The following is a 24,625-nucleotide window of genomic DNA, read 5'->3' as shown; positions in this document are numbered from 1 at the left end:
AAACAGTCTCATAATTATACAATAGCAGTATTTTATCACGGTGGAGATTAAACAATTACAAACAAAATAAAAATTGCTCTAAACCTTCGACTTTCTTGTTCTATTAGTCCCCATTAACACATTGTTTGTAACATAAAATCTCGACGGTGGTCTGGGTTGGTAACAGGCCGGCACAAAGTTGCCAACTTGTCCCTGGCCAAACAAAGTTTGCACAATGTTGAGAATGTCTGGACATTCAAACTGTGTTGGATTAGTTCATATCTTTGTGGTTATATGTTGTTGTTTAGAAAATGTTGTTTGATTTAGGTTGTATGTTGGTATAAAGATCATCATCATCACGTGCCGTCTACGATCCGAAGGTTGACTGTCATTTTCTTCCACAAGTCACGTTCTTCCGCTACTCTTTTAGCTTCTCCAATGCTTGACAAATCAGCCCACTGTTTTACATCATCTCTCCATGTTCGTCTCCTTCTTCCCCTGTACCTCCTTCCTTCCACCATACCTTCAATAACCAATTGATGTAGCTGTCCTGCCGATCCTCTCAAAATATGTCTCGCGAATTTCATCTTTTGTTTTGCTAAGTCGTTTGCCTATCTATCTTGCACTCCAATTCTTTTCCTAATTGCTTCGTTTGTTATTTGTGTTTATATGATAATTTTAGTATTCTTCTGTAGCACCAGAGTTGAAAAGCATTATTTTTTTTGTGAATTTCTTTGCTGTAGGTCCAACTGTCACTTCCATATGACATGACTGGTTTGATGTAACAAGATATAAGTCTCGGTTTTAATTGTAAATCTATATTTCTTCTTAAAAATTCCTTGCATTTTCACAGTGAAGCTTTTGCTTGACCGATTCTTCTTTTTACATCATTGGTGCATCTTCCATCTTGTGTAATGAGGGACCCTAGGTATGTGTACATGGTGACCTGATCCAATTGTTCTCTTTCCAGCTTAATTTTTACTTTATTATTTTCACTGTTTTTTTCTATCAACATTGTCTTTTTTTCTTCAAATTTAGTTTCATTCCGTAGTTTTACTGATTTAACCGTATTTGTCACTGCTTCCTTTTGGAGGCAAGAGTTACTGGCCGAGACCATCAGGTCTACGTCTCTCTTATTGCTAATTACTCCGTCGGCTTATATCAAATAACAACGGGAAAAAGTATGCCGTTGGTCAAAAGCCTTATCTATCACTTCAATCAATTTATTTCGCAAAATATATTCGTGATTGTGTATTTTAGATAGAAAAGGTGATGAAGACTCGGTTTTTGACCTATTTTCGCCATTTCTTGGTCAAATTTCTCAGTTGACATTTTATTTTGAAAGTCCTCTTGCATAGAACACAGAATTTTATCAATTTTATTTTTCCGTTTCGGCGCAAACAGTATTCCATGCACTTTTTGCACTACAAAGCAATTTGCGCAAATAATAAATTACCTTCCTAATCATTGTCTGCCAGCAAAGAATGACTTATATCGCGTCAAAGACCAACTCCCTACCCAGACAGCAAAATCGACATTGAATCAATGTAAAAATGACGGATTTTGCTGCCTGGGTGGAGAATGGAATATTAGCGCTGTCGCGTAATGAATACCAAACACAAAATGAAACCGCATGCTAATAGTAAACTGTCAATCAAGCTATTGAATATCAGGAAATTTCTTGCATTTTATACCTGGCTGTGACAAAAGGTTTATTGTGAACTTCACAATTATCTGATACCAGCATAATCGGGATTTAAAGTTGGGGCAAGAAAAAAAAGTAAAAGTCAAGAAATCTCAGGTTTCTAGCGTCACTGCTTCTATGTGAAATTGCTGAATTAGCAGAGGGCGAAACCATAAGGTCTACGCCAGTAACAGATACGGTTACTTGATTTTTTCTATACTTTCTTGATGTTTTTCTTCTGTGTCAGCGAGAATGACAGTGTCATCTGCGTATCGGATGTTGCTTACTACTTGACCATTGAATTTGACTCCGTTTTTGTTTAGTGTTGTCAATTTTTCCTTGATTATTGCTTTGCTGTATAAATTGAATAATATTGGTGAGAGTATGCATCCCTGCATCCCTACGTTATATAAGACTTTGTTGGTTGAAGCTCTTCCGTGCAATCGCTTATCTCAAGCCATGACAGAAGTAGATCAATTTGAATGGTCGCACAAATTCGAACACAGCTACCAGGTTTCTCAATCAAATGGACCGAGATTTTGGTGATTTGGATTATTTCATCTCTTGATTCAATTCGTTTACAAACCATGACCAAAAAAACTTTTATAATATGGAAAGGAGTGTTGGTCCTAATTGCACTACTTTCCCCTACATCAAGCGATCTGCTGACCGCACTGCGTACACTTAGATTGTAATACTGTGACACACGTTAAAATTCAATATTATTTGTCGTAACTGCTGCGACAATTTTTTATTGTGAAACAATAAAACAACATTTTTTTAGCTAATTCTCATTGGTTAAAATAAAGAAATGAAGGTATTAAAATTTATTTACTCGTTTTACAAATCAGATCAATTTAACTGCACATTTGAGTATGGGTGGTGCATTGGTTGGATTAATGCTCAGCCTCCAGATGACGATTTTAACTGGAATTTGTTAAGAGGTCCGACCGTATCTACATCAACTGGTCCGCTATATGATCACACTCTAATGAATGCAGGTAAGGAAAACTAAGTTTGTTGAAACTACTGCACATAAAATTATCTTTGGTAAGCTTTCACATGCAATATCAAGGTCGATACATTTTCGTGAATTATCACACAGATGAGCACATTGTTGTAAATAAAGTTATTTCTAGTACCTTGTAGCGCTCTGAGGCTTATGTGTTTTTCTACACATAAAACACATCAGCCGCAGAGCGCTACATACCGTATCATGTTGTGATCACCTCACCATGGTAATCCACTTCAAAGTATTTTCTAACATATTTTGCTGTATTGCGATATGCCATATTTTTAAATTTCTTGATTCCGGCATAACTTCATAGTAAAAGCATTTCAATTCTTAATTGTCTATCTTGTTAGGCTTACTTTATGTATCAATTGGTGAAGTATCACAAAACATCAACTACATTAATAACAGATTTGTTGGAGTATTAAAACTTCCTTATGTAGTTTAATAATAAAACAGTAAACGTCGACAGATATTTCTTTCTGCAAGTCTATATACAAGATTAAACTTAATGAAAAGAGGCCCTTCATAACAATTTAGCACAAACATTTGGTGGAAAGTTTTATCTTCGTTGGTACGTTACCTTATATTATGAATGTCTAAGAAATTTTATTCATCTTTGTAGTTTGTGATGTGTTCAGGCGATTGTTCAATTGAAGGAATGTGTTAGAAATTCCTGAATATAACAGCCGTATTTGTGGGAAGTTTTAGTTTTTTTTAAAGCATTAATTCCATATTGTATACCATATTGAATATTTCAGGAAACTATGCGCAGTCGCCTTTGCATTTTGTGAATTTAAGCCACTCAAGCCATTAAATTTATTCTACAATATGAAAAAGTATAGTCACGTGTACGGATATTGATCATTGTATTATTTTTATTGTTTTTTTCATCATTTTTACACAAACTGTGAACTCATAGATTAGTTTTACGATGGCTTGCTCTTCAATATACAGAACCAACACCGGTCCCTTGCAAGAAACATAATCATCATGATTTCATATTTGCAGATGGCCGATACATTTTTATAGAAACGTCTTCACCTACGAGATTAAACGACATTGCCACTTTGATTTCTCCTGAAATATCTTTCAACGACGGAAGTCAAGAACTGTGCATCTCATTTTGGTAAGCTCTGAAAATTCCAAGATGGTAAAAAAAAATAAATATTTTTCTGAGTAATTTTGCTTTTATTAACAATTTACTGTAACTGCCACAATACTGGGACTGCCATCAACGGCGCCGTTCGCACAGTAAATGGATGCCAACTTTCCACACCATTGGACTATTTCCGTATTCTTGCGGTCATCCAACTTGCTGAGAAGAACACAATAAACACAGGCACGTCAGACTTTAAGAAACCGGCCTGTCACACTCCACAGTGGTGGAGACTGGCGTGGTTTTAGTTGGCGATGCAACCGGGAGAGAGGTCAACCAGCTTAGGTCGCGGGGGACAAGCTGGAGAGTCGAGGTACATGTAAAGGGAGGGTGCGGATCGAAAACTCTACATGACCTGTCCGCACGTTTAGAATAGTGGAGCAGGCCAAAGTGACAGGCCCTTTTTGAGTAGCACAAAAAGTCGGCCTGAGAATGGTCCGGCAGCGCGTCGCCTGCAGTATTTTCCCGCCGATACATGACCAGTAACTAGGCTAACCCACGTCTCCTTCACGCTACCGTAGCACAGGTACTTAATAAACTTAAGGCCTCTCACTAGCGGATAAACTTAAGGCCTCTTACAAGAAAAAAAAGCTGAGGTATGTTAAAGCAAATTTAACTCTCGTAGGAGACAAATTCAAATAAAAATCTAGAGGATAGGCTCAATCAGTCAATGTAAAACAGAACCATAGGTGGGAGTATATTTTGTATACTTACTGAAGAACAGCAGGCTTTGATTCAACGAGAACGAATGTGCAAAAGCAAGACGTTGAGGCAAGTTCGCCCATCTGAATCATGACTATAGCGATGGAAGCGAAGGCATGACTAGGCTACGTTACCAGAAAAAAAGATGAAACTTTGGGATAGAACTTTTGGAGTTATGCCGAGTTGACCCGGAGATCGTGTTTATTGATGCGTTAAAAGCAACGCAAGCGAATAAAAGCAAAAGATTTGATTGATAAATAATACAGATCCAGTGTTATGAATGAAATTATATAAATGATGTAAGTCCTGTTGAACTTACAACTTACAATAAATAGCTTATTGTAGCCTATTTATTCTTTTTTTAAATTATAGATAACTTCATTTTAGTTTGGACTTCAGCTTGATGATGAAATGAAAGTTATTTATGGTTAGATAATAAAATTATTGGTTTATAAGACTATGACATTTAGTCTATGCGAGTATTGTTGTATTCTTGACCCAGTTATACCATTAATGTTTTTTGTTGGTGACTTTTCCTGTGTTTGTTTATTTATTGTAACTGAGCTTGTAACAATAAAAAACAAACCAAACTTGCCTTAGCCCGTAACTTATTCTTCTTGCTTATGAGACACAAATAGAAGTATGACATCATTCAATTCTTGTATCCAGTATATTATACTGTAGCTTACTAGTACATGAAAAAATGTTGATATTTTCATTACTTAGGTACCACATGTATGGAACTGACATTGAAAGGCTGACTGTTACCCAAATATTTGGCAATAACAGTAGAATTTTGTGGGAGAGATATGGAAATCAAGGATTTGACTGGATACAGGGGTTTCTGGAAGTGAATTACACTTCCCAACCTTTTCAAGTAAAAAAAAACGTCATCAGTATAAATGAAACTTTAGAGAAAAAAGTTCAAAAAAAGTTTTTTTAAAAGAGAAAAAATTTAATCAATCTGAGAGTTGAACTATCATTGCTAGATTTTTCTGTATTTTTGAGTCGGGTTTTGATACTTTGTTGCGACATCTGACGACACATTTGTGGTACAGCTTTATCGTGTTATTGCCCAGCGTGGAACTCCTCTCGCAAAGATGCGTTTGAATCATATTAGTTTGTCATATTACCACATGTCCTTATCCAGAAGACATGTTTTCTCGAATAACAAAAAAAACATTTTATTTTCTCATTACGTTCAAAATAACCTAATTGTTCTCAATGCGCACTCAGGCAGCTTGGACAAATATCTTTCCCTTGTGCCTGCATGTGCCCGCCTGGATCCCTCTTACCAAAGAAACAGGTTGATATGCACAACTTTTAGCCTACTATTTTTTAGTTTCATTTGAATAGAGGGAAATGAAGTTCACAGTTTTTTTTTAATCTTTGTTAACAGATATTTTAAACAGATATTTTTTACCGGAACTCGTGGAAACGACTTTGAAGGGGACATCGCCTTAGATGACATCTCACTGACAAGTGGACCATGTCCGAACATCGGTAAAACATTTATAACATAACTTGCGAAATCTCTTACATTACTTGTTACCAGCGCAGAAATATCAAAACAATCTCATTGGTAGTGACATGAATTGGGTGAGTCTGCTACAAGTCAGCAGTTGTAAACTGAGCAAGTGACAATGAGCAAGCAACATTTCAGCAAGTGGCTGAAGTTGGTAAATGATGAAACTGAGCAAGTAACTACTGAACAAGTCGAAACTTGACTTGACATGTCACAAGTCAGTAAATTCGGTTTAACAAGCAATGGACCAAGCAATTCCGACGTGAGCACGTAAATTTCATTTGCTGACTTGGCAGTAGCTGAAATGTAATTGCTGAGTTTTCCCACAACCTATTAAGTAGGAAGTAGCCTACTTGAACGCTTTAAAGTAGCCTACATAAGAGATTGAGACTATTGTTTTACAATGAACATTGAATTTTAATTGTTGGCAGATAATTTAACAACAATTAACAATAAAATAATACAACATATGGTTAGTTTTTATTTTAAGACAATGTAACATATTATATGTTACATTGTGCTTCAAGTATAATTTTTTTTTAGTGCTGCATTGTATAGCTTGGTGAAAATGAAGATAAACACAACAAAATATCTCTGTAGTTTCGTGGGATATATACACAGTTGATGCAGAAATCAAGTAAAACAGTTTTATTTAATAAACAGGAATATCTATATCATATTGCAATGATAAAGATCACCTGATATGTGCAAAACAATCAAAAGCGAAGAAACAAAAGCTAGATCTTTGCATCATCATAATTGCTTAAAGTGCTACTGCACGAACAAATTAACATTGGCTAGAATCCATTGCCAAGACATCCGACTCCTGTTGAAAAACTCACTTCCTTACAATTAAGGCCCACAGCCAAGCAATTGACACTTTTCCCACGCTCTCTAGCGCTTCTCCCTCACGCTACATGGAAGTGGCAAACTCGTCAACGCCACCTAGTGATATGACGTCAGTTGGAGTCGAACTTAGTGGAGACCAAACTATCCGAGATAGGCTTGGTTGCTAGTGAATGCGCAAATTTATAAGGTATCCATAATGAAGACGCATCTTGCAGCCAGCATTATATAAATTTAGTTGTTCATGCCTGTTTTCCAGGAGTGGTTTGCGAAGCCCATCGCCGAAGGCTAGTTTCGTAGATTACAACAGCCAAACTTGGTTATATCGAAAACATTTTGTATTGTAGGACATAGTACAGTCGACTATCATGCGATAACGCTTTAGCATTCATTGGGACTGTTTTCATCTAAATTTTTAAAAAATAATCTAGATCAGGGGTGGGCAAACTTTTTATCTCGAGGGCCGCATTCAGAATCTGAATTTGTTCGAGGGCTACAGTATAGCATAATTAAGATTAGGCTATAAGCCAAAATATAAAACCTAAGATAGTCAAAGCACAAGCTTTTATTTAGTTTTAAAGTGACAAAAGAAACGGAGATTTTATCTACAGTACATGTGTTACATAAAAGATAAAGCCGGGCTGCATAGCCGAGTGGTGAGAGAGCTGGAACGGCAATCGAAAGGGCGCCGGTTCGACACCGCTCATGATCATGCAGCTGTGTCTTTGGCAGGACACTTAAAGACATGCCTGAAGGTGGTCATGAAGATTGGCTTCCTTGCTGTGCTACAGTTGTGTGTTTGCAATGTCATTCGCAATATGTTTGCGCCAGTTAAGAAAAATAAAATTGAATAAATTGAATAGACACATAAAAATACGTTCAATTCTACAGAAAAAAGGAAATTCACATGCACATTTGGGAAACGTTACTCTGGGACAAACTTTCGCTTGCATGATTTTCGTGAATGTTATGAATGAATTTTGGATTTCCATTGATCTTCCCTTTAAAATCAATTTATGTGAACCTTTATCACAGCGGTACTAAGTGGTATAAACCTTTTTCCTGTGACGTTTTTTGGCCAGTTGACCTGCAGACGGGGGGGTCGGTTCGACACTAGCACTTTGAGCTCGTGTAACTCAAAAACTACGCAAGATAGATCAATCAAATTTTCACATGATGCAGATAATTTATCTGACAACACAGCATCGAAAATCTTTTGCAATTTGTCCAACAGCACAACTTGAAAAATCAAATAATTCGATGGTTGGTCATATTTTTTTATTTGACTTGTGAAATCGCATCTTAATTAACTTATGATTGAGCGTGACGGGTTAGTTCCATTGTGTACAATTTTAATCTTGAATATTCTTGAATGATTGTAAAAATGTTTGCTTTGTTTCAACATTTGCAGAGAATGAGACAAAATCACTGCAAAAAAAAACTATTTCAAGTTCTTTTTGAGCCACGTGTTTATAGTCTACACTTTTTCAAACGTACTGTCATTACTTGATATTGGAACTAAATCAAGCAAATTTTTTTCACATTCACACTGTCGAATTTGGTTATGCTTGATCAAGAAACACTTTGTATTTCACAGCACATCTCAGGGAGCTATTTATTCGTTTTTAACATTGTTTCAACGTCTAGAGACGTTGAATCGATGTAAAAAGTGTCTGATTTGCTGTCTGGGTAGCGGTTGAATACAGAAAAGTAAGGTAGCCTAATGGTGTCACGTGGTATTTGAACAACAACCTATCCAAAGGTAGTGACGTGCTTCGATTGGAGCTCGTTCCATTTTAGGCCATCATGCACTCCAAAAACAAAGAGCGTCTAAAATTCCTGACTGATAAACTATGTCACGATGCATTACAAAAGTGATATGTTTCAATGCTTACCAACAATGATAACTTTGAATGAAACAATTTTGCAAACAGTTGTAATAAAATGTAGTGGTAATAATCGTTTAGTCAAATCGTGTTGGTAGGCTATAAAAGAGGTTTTGCACATTGCCAAATGGAACTACTCCCGTTCTGCGTGACAAACTCAAAGTCGTGGCATAACGATACGAAAAATGGATACATTTAGCAAGATATCAAATCTTGCCAAAAAAAACTTTTCAGGCTGAGTGCTATTGTCGTACAAAAACAAAAAATCTCTAAGGTTTTGACTTTTTCCTTGGGCAAAATTGAAGGTTATTGATATTTTAAAAATGCACTTCTGTGTCTAAATGATTGAAATATTTTTTTTCAAGTTGTTAACTAGATTTGCAAGATAACGTTTTCTACATTTTTTTTCTAATTTGTTGGACATGCATTTTGTGTCAAGTTATTTATTACGCATTAGAAGATTTCTTTCTCTTCAAATTTTGAAATAGCATTTTAGATGCAGTTTGCGGTTGATGGCGTTACTGCAAAAGCCATATTTTGTAACTGACACACACCCAAAAACAAAACTCGCATAAACTACTGCTGGCTCATAGACTACGTCACAATACATCATAATGATGTTTTTCCGAACCAAAGACCCAGAAAACCAACTTTGTTGTATGTTAGTTTAGACGTCTGCAGACGTTGAACCAATGACAAAAAGTGATTTGCTGATTTCAAACAAAGTGATTGCTGTTCCCAATGTGCAAACATTTTGATAAAAAGTAATCAAGTTTTGGCCACGGCTTTCTGGTCCATTTAGGCTACTATGGTCAATCAACTTACGTTGCAAATAGCTTATCGAGTCGTCATTCCTGGGTAGGCTCACACTGAAGTTGTTTTGTGTAAAGTCTTGCTTGTGAAAAAATCGTGGTAAAAACACAAAAATGAAGTAAGTTATATTTACAAAGTATTATATTCTTGAATGAACCATAGTTTTAAAAAAAAATAGTTTGAACAGGTTTCATCTGATAGAAACTATAATTGATAGCCTATCATCGCGAAGGATCAAATAGCTGCATTGGCGGGTCAAGAACGCACTCCTTGCTTTCCAACAAGAAATCAAGAAACTTACCACATCAGTCTGTTTGTTTTATGAGATAAACAGAGTTTTGTCAAGAATTTTCCTACTTCGAGCAATTCTTTGTGGTGATTTTCATTATGCAAACCAAGGTGAACCTCAATATACATATTTTTATGCCAAACGATAAAAATCGTTCTTTCTTTTTTTTTTAATTAGTTTTATGAGACAAGGAAAACGATCCGTATAAAAAATAATTCTATTCAACATATTTCCCTTATTTTGTCAGATATGCATTTTGTGTAACAATGCTTTAGCAAAATTGCTGAGTATGGTATAGCGTTTGAGATGCAGTCAGAGAATGCAACTCTATGGTTGAAGGCGTTATTGCAAAAAACAATCTTTTGTCACGGAAATGTATTCGAAAACAAAAAGGCACAAAAGCGGCTGACTGATAGCAGTGCAGTCTTAGGGTATTTCGGGCCCTGTGCGGAATATGCTTTGCGGGCCCCAATGACAATGATCCAATTCAGTAGCGTAGCTAGGTATTTTGAAAGGGGAAAGTGGAGGGTTTTGACGGTGGGCGAACAAAGCCTGGCGTTGCGTTCGCCGAAGGCGACACCTAATTTAAAAAAAATTTAAAAAAATTACTTTGAATTTGGAGCATTCTGAGAGCATGTTCAACAAAAATTTGGGTATGAATATTAGGCCTACTGTAAAATGGTGCTGTCCGGTGGCATAGCAAAAAAAGCTATGTCTCTATGTTGAAGTTGAGTCTGGATGCAGCCTATTTCGTCCCCTGAACGATTCGCACCCCGATTTCGTACCCTGACCCTGGTACGACATAGGTTGAATCCTTAAACATTTCTAACCTTGACGTGATTACATAGCACGAACAATTGTTGATAGAATATAATTTCCAGCACATTCTAGGGCACATCTAGAAAATGTTAATACTGTATACCTTAACTTTCATTTAAGCAGAAAAGTTTTGGATTTTTAGGTTGCTTCAACGTTTGATGACATTGAATCAGCATAATAACGGTGAATTATTCGCTAACAATGGATTGGAGTACCTACTTCTACACTAATCAGCGCAATTTAGTTCAAGTCATACGTCACAATGTCTGGCTTTGATTTCCGAGTAATATTGATAAGGCAAGGTTGGTTACAAAAGCCACACAACCTCGTTCGGTGGAAGTTCAGTTATGGGCAGCTACAGGGCGCTTTGACTCTTCAATGGTCTGGTCTGATGAAGGCCTTTCAGAGTGAAGAATTATCAACATAAAGTGATTAAGCATGACGATCGAAGTTAAATTTCATGTGTCCGCCGTGAGACTTAATTTTTCCGCAGAGATAGCTGCTCAGACTGGACACGTTTGTCCGCTGTCAACAAAATCTCATTTCGATCTATTTCGTATCCTGAAAAGAACGAGAGAAATTTTGAAATGTTTGCGGCAATTCCGATCAGTGACTTCAGCTAAAAGTTGTTTTTTTTTTCTCGATCTTTTCAGGGTAGCCTACATAACGTTCAGAGGTCGAAATAGGTTGTTTTGCTATGTTTTCTTGTTGCTAATGCCTTCGTTGAATTTTTCCATTGGAAATGACAAAAATTACTGCATTTTCTGAGTAAATTGCGGGCCCCCTAATTTGCGGGCCCTGTGCGATCGCACGGTTTGCACACCCCAAAGACCAGCACTGCTGATAGCTTAGATTGCGTTACAATAGCCTACATTACAAAAACGAGGCATTGATTTCAGATTCTTTCAACCCAACAAACAACTTTGCTCCAAATGACACAAACGTCCAAATTTATGGAGAAAAAGATATAGGCCTACACCGTTTTGTGAAATTAAGCTTTTGAAGACCAACATTTGAATGAAAAGTTTGAATTTATTGAGTTGGTCCTAATAGTGTTTCTGCTGAGATATATCAAAACTTTTAAATCCTCGTAGAGAAAAAATAATTTTGTAATCTCTCAAGCAACTGCGCAATTACCATTTAGGTAAAGATTCAGTGCTGATACAGTATGCACAATGTTTGTCAAAGCACAATAATTTAGCTGCGCGTGTTTTTCCACAAAAGCCAAGCAGTTTAGATAGTCTGTGTCAAGTTCTTTTCAGTATCCATCAATCTCTCGTTTTCATAAAACATTTTGACAATATCCATAAATATTCCTGTGAATATAACTGTACAGGTACAATGGTACATGCAAAAGTTCATTGGCGGGTCAAGAACGCACTCCTTGCTTTCCAACAAGAAATCAAGAAACTTACCACATCAGTCTGTTTGTTTTATGAGATAAACAGAGTTTTGTCAAGAATTTTCTTACTGCTTCTTGTTATAAGTTAGAAACAAAATGTATTAGCCATAGAAAACAACGTAAAATTACATTTCTTTCAGCATAGCTTATCGGATGCTCTCTGATAATTTCAAAGAAACTCAGATAAGATTAATAAAAGCAACTCAAAACTCGAGTTTGCAAACAAAAAGCGGAATCATTACGGTTGAATGCTTTACAACAAAGCCAACTCATGAGATATCTGCCTCGCAGTTCCACGCACGGCGGCGCTCAGTAATTCTATTAGTCCGTATAATTTGAAAACAAAAGAGCTAGCTAGTAACTAACTAAAATATCAGAGTATGTTATGAAAATTATGTCATATCTTTAAAACTATAGACAATAGCAACGTCATTTAAAGCGGAATAAATACTTGAATAATTTTTAGGAAAAGTCTAAAAATTTCAAAGCTGTGGATTGCGCAGTTCTTTAATGATATTGCTTTGAAAAGTACCAAGTCCCCACCGACCCCCCCCACAGGAAATAGGGATAAAGTGGTTTCAGTTCCACGGAGTTTCCAATCCCGTAACCCGAAAAACAAGAAATAAAATGTTTTTATTTCTTGTTTTTCTTTCCAATCATTCTTTCCATTCACCCTGTTCTCTGTAGACGAAAAAACTCTTCATATTCATCTAATCATTGATTGTGATCATATTCATTGATTGTGATGTTGCAACGGGTTGGTTTGGCAGCAGGAGTGATATGATCGCAGAAGTTGTAATTGTAAATGTAGGATGGTTGAATCTACGATGAGATGAATCTGTTTGCATTGCAGACCGTCTTCCGCTGACAAACTGTATTGATGACGCGTTTCGATGAAGTTCAGATAAATTTAGTCATTTCGAAATTGATAGACGAGGCGATCAATTAAGATACAGCTAAACTTGCCCCGCCTTTGGTCGAGGTGAAACTAAGCGAAACAAAATAGATAAATGTCACGATTTCTTTCTATCTCTTACCAGGAAAAAGACTTGGAAAGGTTCAATGACGTAGTTTAATGGGTCAAACCGAAAAGCAGTCAATTAAATTTACGGATAGTTCTACTGTTGAGATGATATATAAAAACGCTTGAAGGACTCCAACGAATGGTTCACCACTTCCAACAATTAATCAAAGTAACAGTAAACGGCAATAGATTCCAATGCTTGCGACTATTGATCAAGTTTAACGTAATCCACTCGCAGCTTCTCATACGATTCTAATTTCAATCAGAAATTATATTAGCATCAACTTTGCTTTACCCGTATGCAATACTTCAACTTTTGATCAACAATAATCTTTGCTTCTATTACCAACTGCTACTATTACAGCAATGATCTCTCATAACCAATTCATCATAATCAACTCGTCATAATACAACTCCCATCATCACATAATCAACTCAATAATAATGATTACACAAATTACACCACTATTTATAGAAGGTTGTTTCGGTCTAGTAACTTCGAGAAGGTTACGTAATGTCACATTGTTCTGTCAAGTTGCAATAATGTAAACAAGCAGAAGCCCAAAAAAGTATAAAGAATGTCACGTAGGAGTAGAAGATTCTTACATAATAAATATTTTGCAATCGGACATTTACTGATAAACAACCTTATGACGTCATGACAAACGACGCTCAGAAATCATGAAAAACAACAGAACATTCCAGAGTTGCATACTTACAGACGATGCTAGAAATACGTTACATAATACAGATTTCTCATTCAAAGGTTACTTCAGGTCAATACCCGATAATAACACATCGCTCAAAATTCCATAATGAAAATAGCACATTCTGTCAAGACGCAAAGCAGCCCGACGCGAGGCCTTGCACATTGATTGTGACATAATGTTTAAGTACACACTGAATTAAATTATTTGAGTCAAGAGAATAATAGAACTTGTTTCTTTAAATTTTTGACTAATAACAAGAAAGTATGAAAGTTGTGACGTAAGAATTATGATAAGTGAAAAAAAAGGTGGATAACTGCAAAATGTGACGTAATGCAACTAAAGTGATAACTTTCTAGCACTAGTTGCAACGTTCATCTAATGAAAGTAAAACCACAGACAAACAAGCTAATTTTTTGCTTCACTGACGTTTCGCGCACCATGACAATGCGCATCCTCAGAGCGAATAACGTACAAAATAAAATTTGCAAGTTATCTATTGCAGTGCGGTTGAAGACAAGAGAAAAAAATGAAACACACGTTATTCATTTTTTCTTGCCTTTAATCGCATTGCAGTATATAACTTTGCAAAAATTGGAAATATTTTAAAGTTGCTGGCCTTTCGTCGTCATTGGCTCATAAAGCGTGTAAGTCGATTGCTATGTGGGTAATCCGCCAGTCGCTTTAAGCTAGCCAGATGAAAAAAATTCCTCAAGGTTTTCCTTCTATGCATCTTTTTCCTGTTTTAGGATTCTATGAGTTTGCTCTTTCTTAGTTGTTTCCAATTGATAAGTTATATGGCCAACTATTTAGCTTCTTTACTAGATTCCGTTTTTAAGTGATTCATATTCCAGCTTTTGCCACACTTTCAGCACATCACTGGTTATTGCGTTGAATGCTTCTCACTCTGGTTTGGCATTTTTGCAATTTTACCAATAAACAAATCCTTTCTATCTTTGATGGTAACTTGCTCTGGTTTAGGTTCTTTATTGGTTGGCTAATTGACCAAACTTCAATTAAACTTCTAGTTTCGATGTAGCACTGTAGTAGATAAAATCAAAGTTCTAGAAATTAAAGTACAGTACGGTTATTGATACAACATGAGTGTCACAATCAAGGTGCAATGCTTCGCGATGGCTTGCTTTGTATCTTCAACGAATGTGCTATTTTCATTATGGAATTCTGGTGCGTTGTGTTATTGTCGGTTATGACCTGAAGTAACCTCTGATGACGAAATCTGTATTATGTAACGTGTTTTCTGGAATCATTTTCCCTACGTGACCTTCTATAAGCTTCTGTTGTTTACCTTTTAAATGCTACGTGACCGAACGATGGTTCTTTATGATGTAACCTTCTCGAAGTTATTGGACTGAACAGCCAACTATAAATAGTGGTGTAGTTTGTGTAATGTTTATTCTGAGATTCTGAGATTATTATTATGGGAGTTGTATTATGATGAGTTGGTGATGAGAGTTCATTATTGTAGTAGTAGCAGTTGTTAATAGACGCAAAGATTATTGTTGATCGAGAGTGGAAGTATTGAATACGAGTACTGTAAAGCAAAGTTGATGCTAATATAATTTCTGATTGAAATTAGAATCGTATGAGAAGCTGTGAGTGGATCACGTTAAACTCGATCAATAGTCGCAAGCATTGGAATCTATTGCTGTTTACTATTACTTTGATTAATTGTTGGAAGTGGTGAACCATTCGTTGGAGTCCTTCAAGCGTTTTTATATATCATTTCACCAGTAGAACTATCCGTGAATTTAATTGACTGCTTTTCGGTTTGACCCATTAAACTACGTCATTGAATCTTTCCAAGTCTTTTTCCTGGTAAGAGATAGAAAGAAATCGTGACATTCTGGGGGCTCGTCCGGGATAAACCGAAAAAATTAACCGAAAAACCGAAGAATACCGAAGATTTATTAAAAGAATAATAAATTAATGTCAAGATGGCGGATACTGTCAAACATGAGATGATTGAAGACTTAGGGAGCATGGCTGAACGAATGGGGCTGACTGGTAATGAAAAGTCTCAGTTTGTGATGGAAGAGTATCACAAGATAATGGACCAAAAAGCTCAGCGAGAAGCTGACGAAAGAGAAGATAGAAGAGCTGCTCGTGAAATAAGGAAAGCAGAACTCGAAGCTGAAGAAAAACGAGCACAGCGTGAGGCTGAAGCTGCACAACTTGAAGCTGAAGAAAAGCGAGCACAACTTGAAGCTGAAGAAAAGCGAGCACAATTTGAAGCTGAAGCAGAGGAGAAGCGGGCGCAGCGCGAAGCAGAGGAGAAGCGGGCGCAGCGCGAAGCTGAAGAGAAACAAGCACAACGAGAAGCTGAAGAAAAACGTGCTCAATGGCAGTACGAAGCAGAAGCTGAAGAAAGAAGAGCGCAATATGAATTGGAAAAGTTAAAACTTGAATTAGAAAGACAAAAGCTGGACATTGGTGAGCGATCTAATTCTACTAATGATAATGTTCGAGATGTTATTGTGGCGCAAGTTAGACGTCCAGATTTGCCATCATTTGTTGAAGAAAAAGATGAGTTGGATAGTTATTTGTTAAGATTTGAAAGATATGCTACAATAGCCAAATTAGAGAAGTCGACGTGGGCTACCCAGCTAAGCATGTTATTATCGGGACAAGCTCTTGATGTATATTCAAGACTTTCGCAAGAAGAAGCCATGAATTACGACAGATTGAAGTTAGCTCTGTTAAAGCGATACAATTTTACCGAGCATGGATACCGTCAAAGATTCCGTGAGGCAAAGCCTGAAAAACACGAAAGCCCAGGTCAATTTATTGAACGTTTGAGAAACCTTTTGTTAAAATGGTTTGAACTTTCGGGGGCCGAACAATCATTGGACGGATTGGCAAACCTTATAGTTAAGGAACAACTCACAGATTCATGTTCAAAAGATCTGTCTGTTTATTTAATGGAGAGAAGTCCAAAGACTCTAGAAGAAATAGCCAGTGTGGCAGAACAGTACTTAGTTGCTCATGATGAGAAGTTGTCGACTGAAGAAACGTTGTCATGCGATAATGACGAGGAGCAAACAAATAATTCTAAAGGAGGTGCTGTTCCAAGAGAAGTACGTTGTTTTAATTGTAATGGCTTAGGTCATAAATCTGTTAACTGCCGGAGGAAGACTAACAGAAATCATCAGGAATCGAGGAAGTGGTGCAATCGTTGCAATAGGCAAGGACACGAAGCGAAGGAATGCAAGGACAAGTCGTTTTCCTTACCTAATCAGTCTGGAAAAGATAAAGACACGGACGTTTATCGATGCGGTTGTGCGTTAATGATTCCTGAACCCACGCTTGACGAGGAGAATCCGGATGAAGATGTTTGCGGAAAAATAATACCTGAAGATCACCTGCCAGTAGTGGATGGAAAAGTTGGAGACAAAAAGGTAAAAGTTTTACGTGATTCTGGTTCTACGGGTATAATAGTGGGGAGAGATTTGGTTAAAGACAGTCAATTAACGGGAAAAACTGGAATTGTGATGTCGATAAATAATACTTCAATCCAAGGACCGTTAGCGAAGATATATATCGAAACTCCATATTGTAGTGGGACTGTGAAAGCGTTATGTTTACAAAACTCTTTAGTTGATCTTATAATCGGAAATGTTATTGAGAGAAATTCTGAAGTTACTTGTTATTCTTGTGGCAAGAATGGTCACTTTGCTCGAGATTGTTCTGCAGATAATCAGCAACGATCTCACGATGACGGATATTACGAGCGCGATGAACCAAGGAGAAGAGGCAGGCGACGACCATTTGGAGTTTGCTATAGATGCGGTAGACGCGGACACTTCGCCAGGGAGTGCGTTGCTGACGGCGGACATTCGGAAAATAGACGTTGCCGTGACAACCACTGCTACCGATGTGGGGAGATTGGACACATAGCCAGGAGCTGCCCTTTTGATGAAAAGGCTTGCTACAATTGTCGTAAAGAAGGTCATCTCGCCAAGGACTGTCCGGAGAGGAGATGTTTCCGATGTAGGAAGATGGGTCATCTCGCTCGCCGATGCACTGAAGATGTTGAGGACGTTGGAGACTTTCGCAGAAAACGTGACTATTGTTTTGAGAAAAGCTATCGTTGGTAGATCATGCAACGATAGACTTATGAGAACTGATTATTGAGTAATTAATTGTTTTATGGTGTGTTTTGTATTGATTGTGTTGTTATATTGTTTGCAACAATATTCTAAGGGGGGGCGTATGTCACAATCAAGGTGCAATGCTTCGCGATGGCTTGCTTTGTATCTTCAACGAATGTGCTATTTTCATTATGGAATTCTGGTGCGTTGTGTTATTGTCGGTTATGACCTGAAGTAACCTCTGATGACGAAATCTGTATTATGTAACGTGTTTTCTGGAATCATTTTCCCTACGTGACCTTCTATAAGCTTCTGTTGTTTACCTTTTAAATGCTACGTGACCGAACGATGGTTCTTTATGATGTAACCTTCTCGAAGTTATTGGACTGAACAGCCAACTATAAATAGTGGTGTAGTTTGTGTAATGTTTATTCTGAGATTCTGAGATTATTATTATGGGAGTTGTATTATGATGAGTTGGTGATGAGAGTTCATTATTGTAGTAGTAGCAGTTGTTAATAGACGCAAAGATTATTGTTGATCGAGAGTGGAAGTATTGAATACGAGTACTGTAAAGCAAAGTTGATGCTAATATAATTTCTGATTGAAATTAGAATCGTATGAGAAGCTGTGAGTGGATCACGTTAAACTCGATCAATAGTCGCAAGCATTGGAATCTATTGCTGTTTACTATTACTTTGATTAATTGTTGGAAGTGGTGAACCATTCGTTGGAGTCCTTCAAGCGTTTTTATATATCATTTCACCAGTAGAACTATCCGTGAATTTAATTGACTGCTTTTCGGTTTGACCCATTAAACTACGTCATTGAATCTTTCCAAGTCTTTTTCCTGGTAAGAGATAGAAAGAAATCGTGACAATGCCTTACAACCACATCTTCTAAACGTAAGCAGTGCACTAAGCAGAGTATGGGATGGAATGAAAGACGTTTTTTTTCCCCATCATAAAACTCTTTCAAACGTATAAACATCAAAAAAACACATACAACTTTTTCCCTCTTAACTCTTAGAAGGTTAGGCTCCTGGAGTCTTGCTCAGTTTGGGGTAGGCTGTCGATTCTTCTTATGCTTTAAGAGTGATATCTCTGTTATTTTTTAAGGCACGGTTTCAAAATTTTGGATTCACTTTGCAAAATTATTCACGCTGAGCACATCCGAAAATTAAAACTATGTGAATTTTAGAACTGCTCATACACGTTGAAATGTTGAAGTGACTTATGGCGTTTGGATTATTTGGTATTGTTTAGTAGAGTAATGAAGAACATGCATTACAATGTTGTGATTAAATTTTTTTCATATAATTTCAATTTGAATCATTTGATTAACGAGACATGGGCCAAATTAATTACTTTCATTCAGCTGGTGGGAACATTTTGAACACTACTAGGCCTATACGAAATATTTCAGAGGATGTGCTGAGAAATGCCTTATATCTCTCAATTTAGAACCTTTATTCGCTCAAAATTTCAGCTTAATACAGGTAATAAATGTTAGAAAAAGTCAAGAAATCTCGTAGTCGCAGTCTCAGGGGTTTTAGAGATTCAACTGTTGATACAAAAAAGTTGCATTGACAGCCCCCCCCCCCCCCCCCCGCCCCAACCTTCAAAGGGTTAAGAAACACAATCAAACAGCAACTTTTACTCAAATTGTTTTATTTTTGCTTGTGTTTTTGAAACCGTGTTGGAAAGTTAATGATGAAATGAGGATAGAATGATAGAAGATTTTCTTCCATCTCATCATCAAAATCTTCTATCCCTTTCCATCTTTGACTTTTTTCATCTTTTATCTTAAAGTATGCCTTTCATTCCATCTTCCATTCCATCTTCTATCCCATTGCCTGATTTTCTAAGTCATGTTACCACTGGCAAATCCTAATTCTGTACCAACAAATGCACCAAACACAGTAATATCAGAAGTGTTTCTTTTCAAACAATTGCATGAGCAACTTTACTTGGTTGTTAAAAAATTAATTTCATCAAAAGTAGCTTCGACAAACATGTCTGCTTTACAGGAAACTATATAATTGGAATGGACTAATGAATAAGCATCAATTATAGTCTTAGTAAAATTTTTGGAAAATTCAAAATATATAAGTGCCGGGTGCCACGTTAATACTATTTGTTATACGATGTAGTTCTGTCAAAAATAATCATTTGAGATGGTATGTCAATAGATTTTTGAATGTTGGTTTTGTATCACGCACACTTCATATACAATCACAAAGCTATGCATGAAAATGTTGCAAATCAAATAAACAGAGTTTTTCTAAATATAAAAATGTTTGTTATTGTAAATTGCTTTAAAAAGAAAGAATTCTATGCATCGTTCAATTGGCTTTACCTTGTCGTGTTTTCAATCAGATGACGAATTTAACTGCACATTTGAGAACGTTATGTGCCAAGGTTGGCGCCAAGCAGAGGCTCCGGATGACGATTTTAACTGGGTATTCAATCGAGGTGGGACTAGCTTCAGCAGTGGTCCAACATTCGACCACACTCAAGTAAGTGAAGCAAAGTTTGTTATAGCTTTCATTTATAAAATTGGTTTTGGTAAGTTTGGAATAAGTTTCAACAAGTTTTGAGTACGAATCAAGTTTTCACATATTCATATAACTGTCGACACATCTCTTCAGGTTATTAAGCGCATTAATTTAACGTTTCTTTCATTTACACGATTTTGGGTAGGACAGTTTGAAGTATTTTGAAACATATTTGGCTGATTCGCCACACCACATTTTCTAATTTCTTGAATCCAGCGTAACTTTATACTAAAAGCATTCAAGTTTTTACTTTGCTCTTCAATAGTCTAATTTAGTCATCAAGCAGTGATGTATTAAAAAAGTGTAAGTTACAATGTATGCTTTTGCTTAAGTACTAAAACTTCCATAAGACATCAAGATTAGGAAAGTGTCTTTGTTTGCTGAAAATGTGATAAAGCAAGGAAATAGTTGAGGATCGCGTTGAGAGCTTCTGTCATGAAATAGCTATGACTTATTTCTGTTAATTGAGTGTTCAAATGAATGGAAGCGACAGATGCGAAGCAGCTGTGACAAGAAGAGCAAGATTATGTTAGGAAAAGTTTAGAGAATATGGGAAAATGGGGAAATATGGAAGAAACTTGTTTTTAGAAATAAAGGGAAAGCCTATCGGTGTTTTGTGCGGCCTACAATGCTGTGTGGAAGCGAAACATTGATGCTAAAAATGAGTGAACTGGCAGTTCTGAGAAAGACGAGAAGGGCAATGTGTGGGATAAAAACTGAAAAGTTGGATTTGGTAGAGATAAGGGAGCCTATAGAACAACTTACAAGGGCAAATAGAGTGAGATAGTATGGACATCTACTAAGAATGGAGGATTGAAATGGTCTACAAAAGATATTGACTTTGAAAGTAGATGGAAAAAGAAACAAAACGTCCAAAAAAAACATGGGTAGAATAGAAAAATGAGGTATACAAAGCCGGATAAGAAGGAAGATGCGATGGACAGAGTGAAATGGAGAAAAGTTAAGGAAGAAATCTATGAAGACAATTGCTGCAAGGAAAGAATCGGTCACCCTTAATAAAGAGAACAAAATCTACTTAGAATGATGCGCAGCATAACGAAAAGACAGCAAGTGTTTCTGGATGTTGCCCAGGCAAGATTCTAAAGGTGTTCTGAGATACTTCTTCGGCTAAATCAACATGTACAGCACAATTGAAAAAAGCGCTTCTCAAAAAATATAACACCAATTTGAAAGAGTGTAATCACATGTGCGGTGAAGACAATAATTTCATTATTTATATTTTAGCTTCAATTCATATTCACACAAATTGTACTTTCTCACATTAGTTCCATCATGGCATGCTTTTCTACACACAAAAACACTGGACCCTTGCAAGAGACACGATAATTATGATTTATATTTTACAGATGGCGTATTCGTTTACATTGATCAGGATGACTGTAGCGTAAACCAGTTTGCGACTTTGGTTTCCCCTGAAATATCTTTCAACAATGCAAATCAACAACTGTGCGTCTCATTTTGGTAAGCTGTGAAAACTATACGGTGGATCAAGAAAATAAATATTTTTGCAAAGTTTTAATTTGTCAGACAAGCCTCATGGATTTATGGGATTTCCAACCACTAGAAAAGGAAAGGGCAGTTATGCAAAAGTGTTGCTAGATAGTTTAAAAACTTTTTGGAAGAATTATTATTTTGCACTGACGGTAATCTAAACTTGCCTGTAATCAACTATTTCAAAATTAATCTAAAGCAATTTTATTATCCACTTACCAACTATCATAAATTTTGTAAGTTTAACATATCCTTTCCTACATAAAAAAAAAACTACACACTTTAAAACTTAGAACATGAAGGTTTATATTCCTAAGTTGTATTTCAAAATTTCTTAAGTGTTTTTTTGTTTTTTTTAAATGCTTAGTAATATATTTTTTAAACCTGTAAGTTTAATTCAACTTAAGTTTAAATTTTCAAATTAATGTGACTGAGCTGGACGCCAATAGACCAGTCCAGTGCCCAATCGGAGATAGAGTGGTTATGCATAGACATATCAAGCTATCACATCATCAATGTCTATAAGCCACCACCCTCACGCTTAACACCAACAACCAGTGTTCCCCCAACCAGTGTTCCCCCAACCAGTTTTCCCCCAACCAACCCAACCAGTGTTCCCCCAACCAACCAGTGTTCCCCCAACCAATCCCAGTGTTCCCCCAACCCAGCCTCTATGCTGGCGATTTTAATTGCCACCACGTTGACTGGGGATACAACACCACCAACACCGACGGAGAAAGCCTGGCCTCATGGTCAGCCAATAATAACCTCACCTTACTGCACGATCCCAAGGGTGCAGCGAGCTTCTTCTTCGGACGCTGGAACACTGGTACAAACCCCGATCTGGCTTTCGCAAGTGATGACCCCGATAATTGCCAACCGGACAGACATGTGCTAGAGAAGTTCCCCAGGTCCCAACATCGACCCTCCATTATCACGGCTCCAACGCTCATAATGCCTGTCCCGAGCAAGCCTGTTAAGCGATGGAACTTCAGAATAGCTAACTGGGAGTACTATAGCCTCCTCACCAATGAAGCCACACAGTATCTCCCATCCCTTCACACCAACAACGTGGAAGAAGCCTACCAGGACTTTTGTGATGCAATAACATCAGCGGCAAAACAATCCATCCCCCGCGGCCGACGAAAGACCTACATACCGTGCTGGGAAAAGGAGTGCGAAAGCCTCTACTCCGACTTCCTCCACGCCTCTCAGGGCAATGACACCAACAGCTCAGCCACAGCTCTGCTGGCAAGGCTGGACATAAAGAGGAAGGAGCGCTGGACAGAAGCCGTTGAATCAATCAACTTAACGCACTCCAGCCGCATAGCATGGAGTACACTGAACAACCTAACTGGCAGATCACGTGCCTCTCGTCAACAATGTCTCGTTTCAGCAAATTCCATCGCCTCACAACTTGTGGAGAACGGGAAATACAAATCGAGAGACCGTGAATCAGATAGATCCGTCTTGCAAGAAATGACGGACCTCTGGAGGGTAACAACCCCAGACGGGGACAACATCTCGGGTGAGTTCACTCCGGAAGAATTTTCCGCCGCCCTCCAGCACATAAAGCCAGGTAAAGCCCCGGGCCCTGACCACCTATGCCCGGAGTTGATACTCCATGCTTCTGCCTCCTTAAAGTCCTGGTTAAAATACTTCCTTTCCTGCTGTTTGCGCCACCTGAAAATTCTCAGAATCTGGAGAAGAGCCCTTGTGGTTGCAGTTCCTAAGCCGAAGAAGCCCCGCAGGGGACCCGAAGAGTTACCGTCCAATCTCACTGCTCTGCATCCCCTTCAAGATCCTCGAGAGCCTCTTCTACGCCCGTGTCGAACCAATAATAGATCCGCAGCTCCCCCGTGAACAAGCTGGTTTCCGACACGGACGATCAACCGTAGATCAGGTTACACTTATGACCCAAGACATTGAGGACAGCTTCTCGGCTAAGAAGAAGGCTGGCGCCGTGTTTGTTGACCTCACGGCTGCCTATGATACCGTATGGCATAGCGGCCTTACCTGCAAGTTACTCCGTCTGCTCCCTGACAGACACATGGTCCATATGATGATGGAACTTGTGCAAAACCGCAGTTTTACCCTCACAACCGGTAGCGGTCGTCGAAGCAGACTACGCCGGTTTAAAAACGGCGTCCCACAGGGCTCAGTCTTGGCTCCTCTCCTGTTCAATATATACACCTACGACTTGCCCCCCGCCATCTCCAGGAAATATGCTTACGCAGACGACCTGGCACTCCTGCACTCAGCAGGAAACTGGCAGTCAGTGGAGAGGAACCTCAGCCAAGACATGCAAACACTATCAGCATACCTCCAGAAATGGAAGCTACAGCTCAGCAAGTCAAAGACAGTGTCGGCAGCCTTCCACCTTAACAACCGGGAGGCACAGCGTGGGATAAACATCAAGATTGATGGGGAACGCCTGCCCTACTGTGCCGAACCTACATACCTCGGCATAACCCTGGACAGGTCACTCACGTACCGCCGGCACTTGAAGTCACTGCGCAAAAAACTATCTACACGCGTCGCACTTTTGAGGCGATTGGCGGGTTCCGGCTGGGGAGCTGGTGCTAAAACTCTTCGTACAG

At 37.9% G+C, this 24,625-nt stretch overlaps 1 protein-coding gene across 1 annotated transcript in view; it reads left to right on the top strand.

Moving 5' to 3' along the window:
• Window positions 1-2,474: 2,474 nt before the first annotated feature.
• The window catches only part of LOC145773946 (MAM and LDL-receptor class A domain-containing protein 1-like), a 44,409-nt gene continuing 22,258 nt past the window's right edge, over window positions 2,475-24,625 (top strand). The window contains exons 1-6 of the mRNA XM_082585070.1: window positions 2,475-2,664; window positions 3,687-3,804; window positions 5,263-5,413; window positions 5,949-6,039; window positions 20,335-20,523; window positions 21,881-21,995. Coding sequence (XP_082441196.1) covers window positions 2,475-2,664; window positions 3,687-3,804; window positions 5,263-5,413; window positions 5,949-6,039; window positions 20,335-20,523; window positions 21,881-21,995 — 854 coding nt within the window. The remainder of the gene's footprint in view (window positions 2,665-3,686; window positions 3,805-5,262; window positions 5,414-5,948; window positions 6,040-20,334; window positions 20,524-21,880; window positions 21,996-24,625) is intronic.

The sequence above is a fragment of the Aplidium turbinatum genome, chromosome 7 (assembly GCF_918807975.1).
Source record: "Aplidium turbinatum chromosome 7, kaAplTurb1.1, whole genome shotgun sequence".
In the NCBI taxonomy this organism is placed as follows: Eukaryota; Metazoa; Chordata; class Ascidiacea; order Aplousobranchia; family Polyclinidae; genus Aplidium; species Aplidium turbinatum.
Note: the sequence above shows the minus strand (reverse complement) of the source record. Positions and strands in the feature narration are given on the sequence as shown.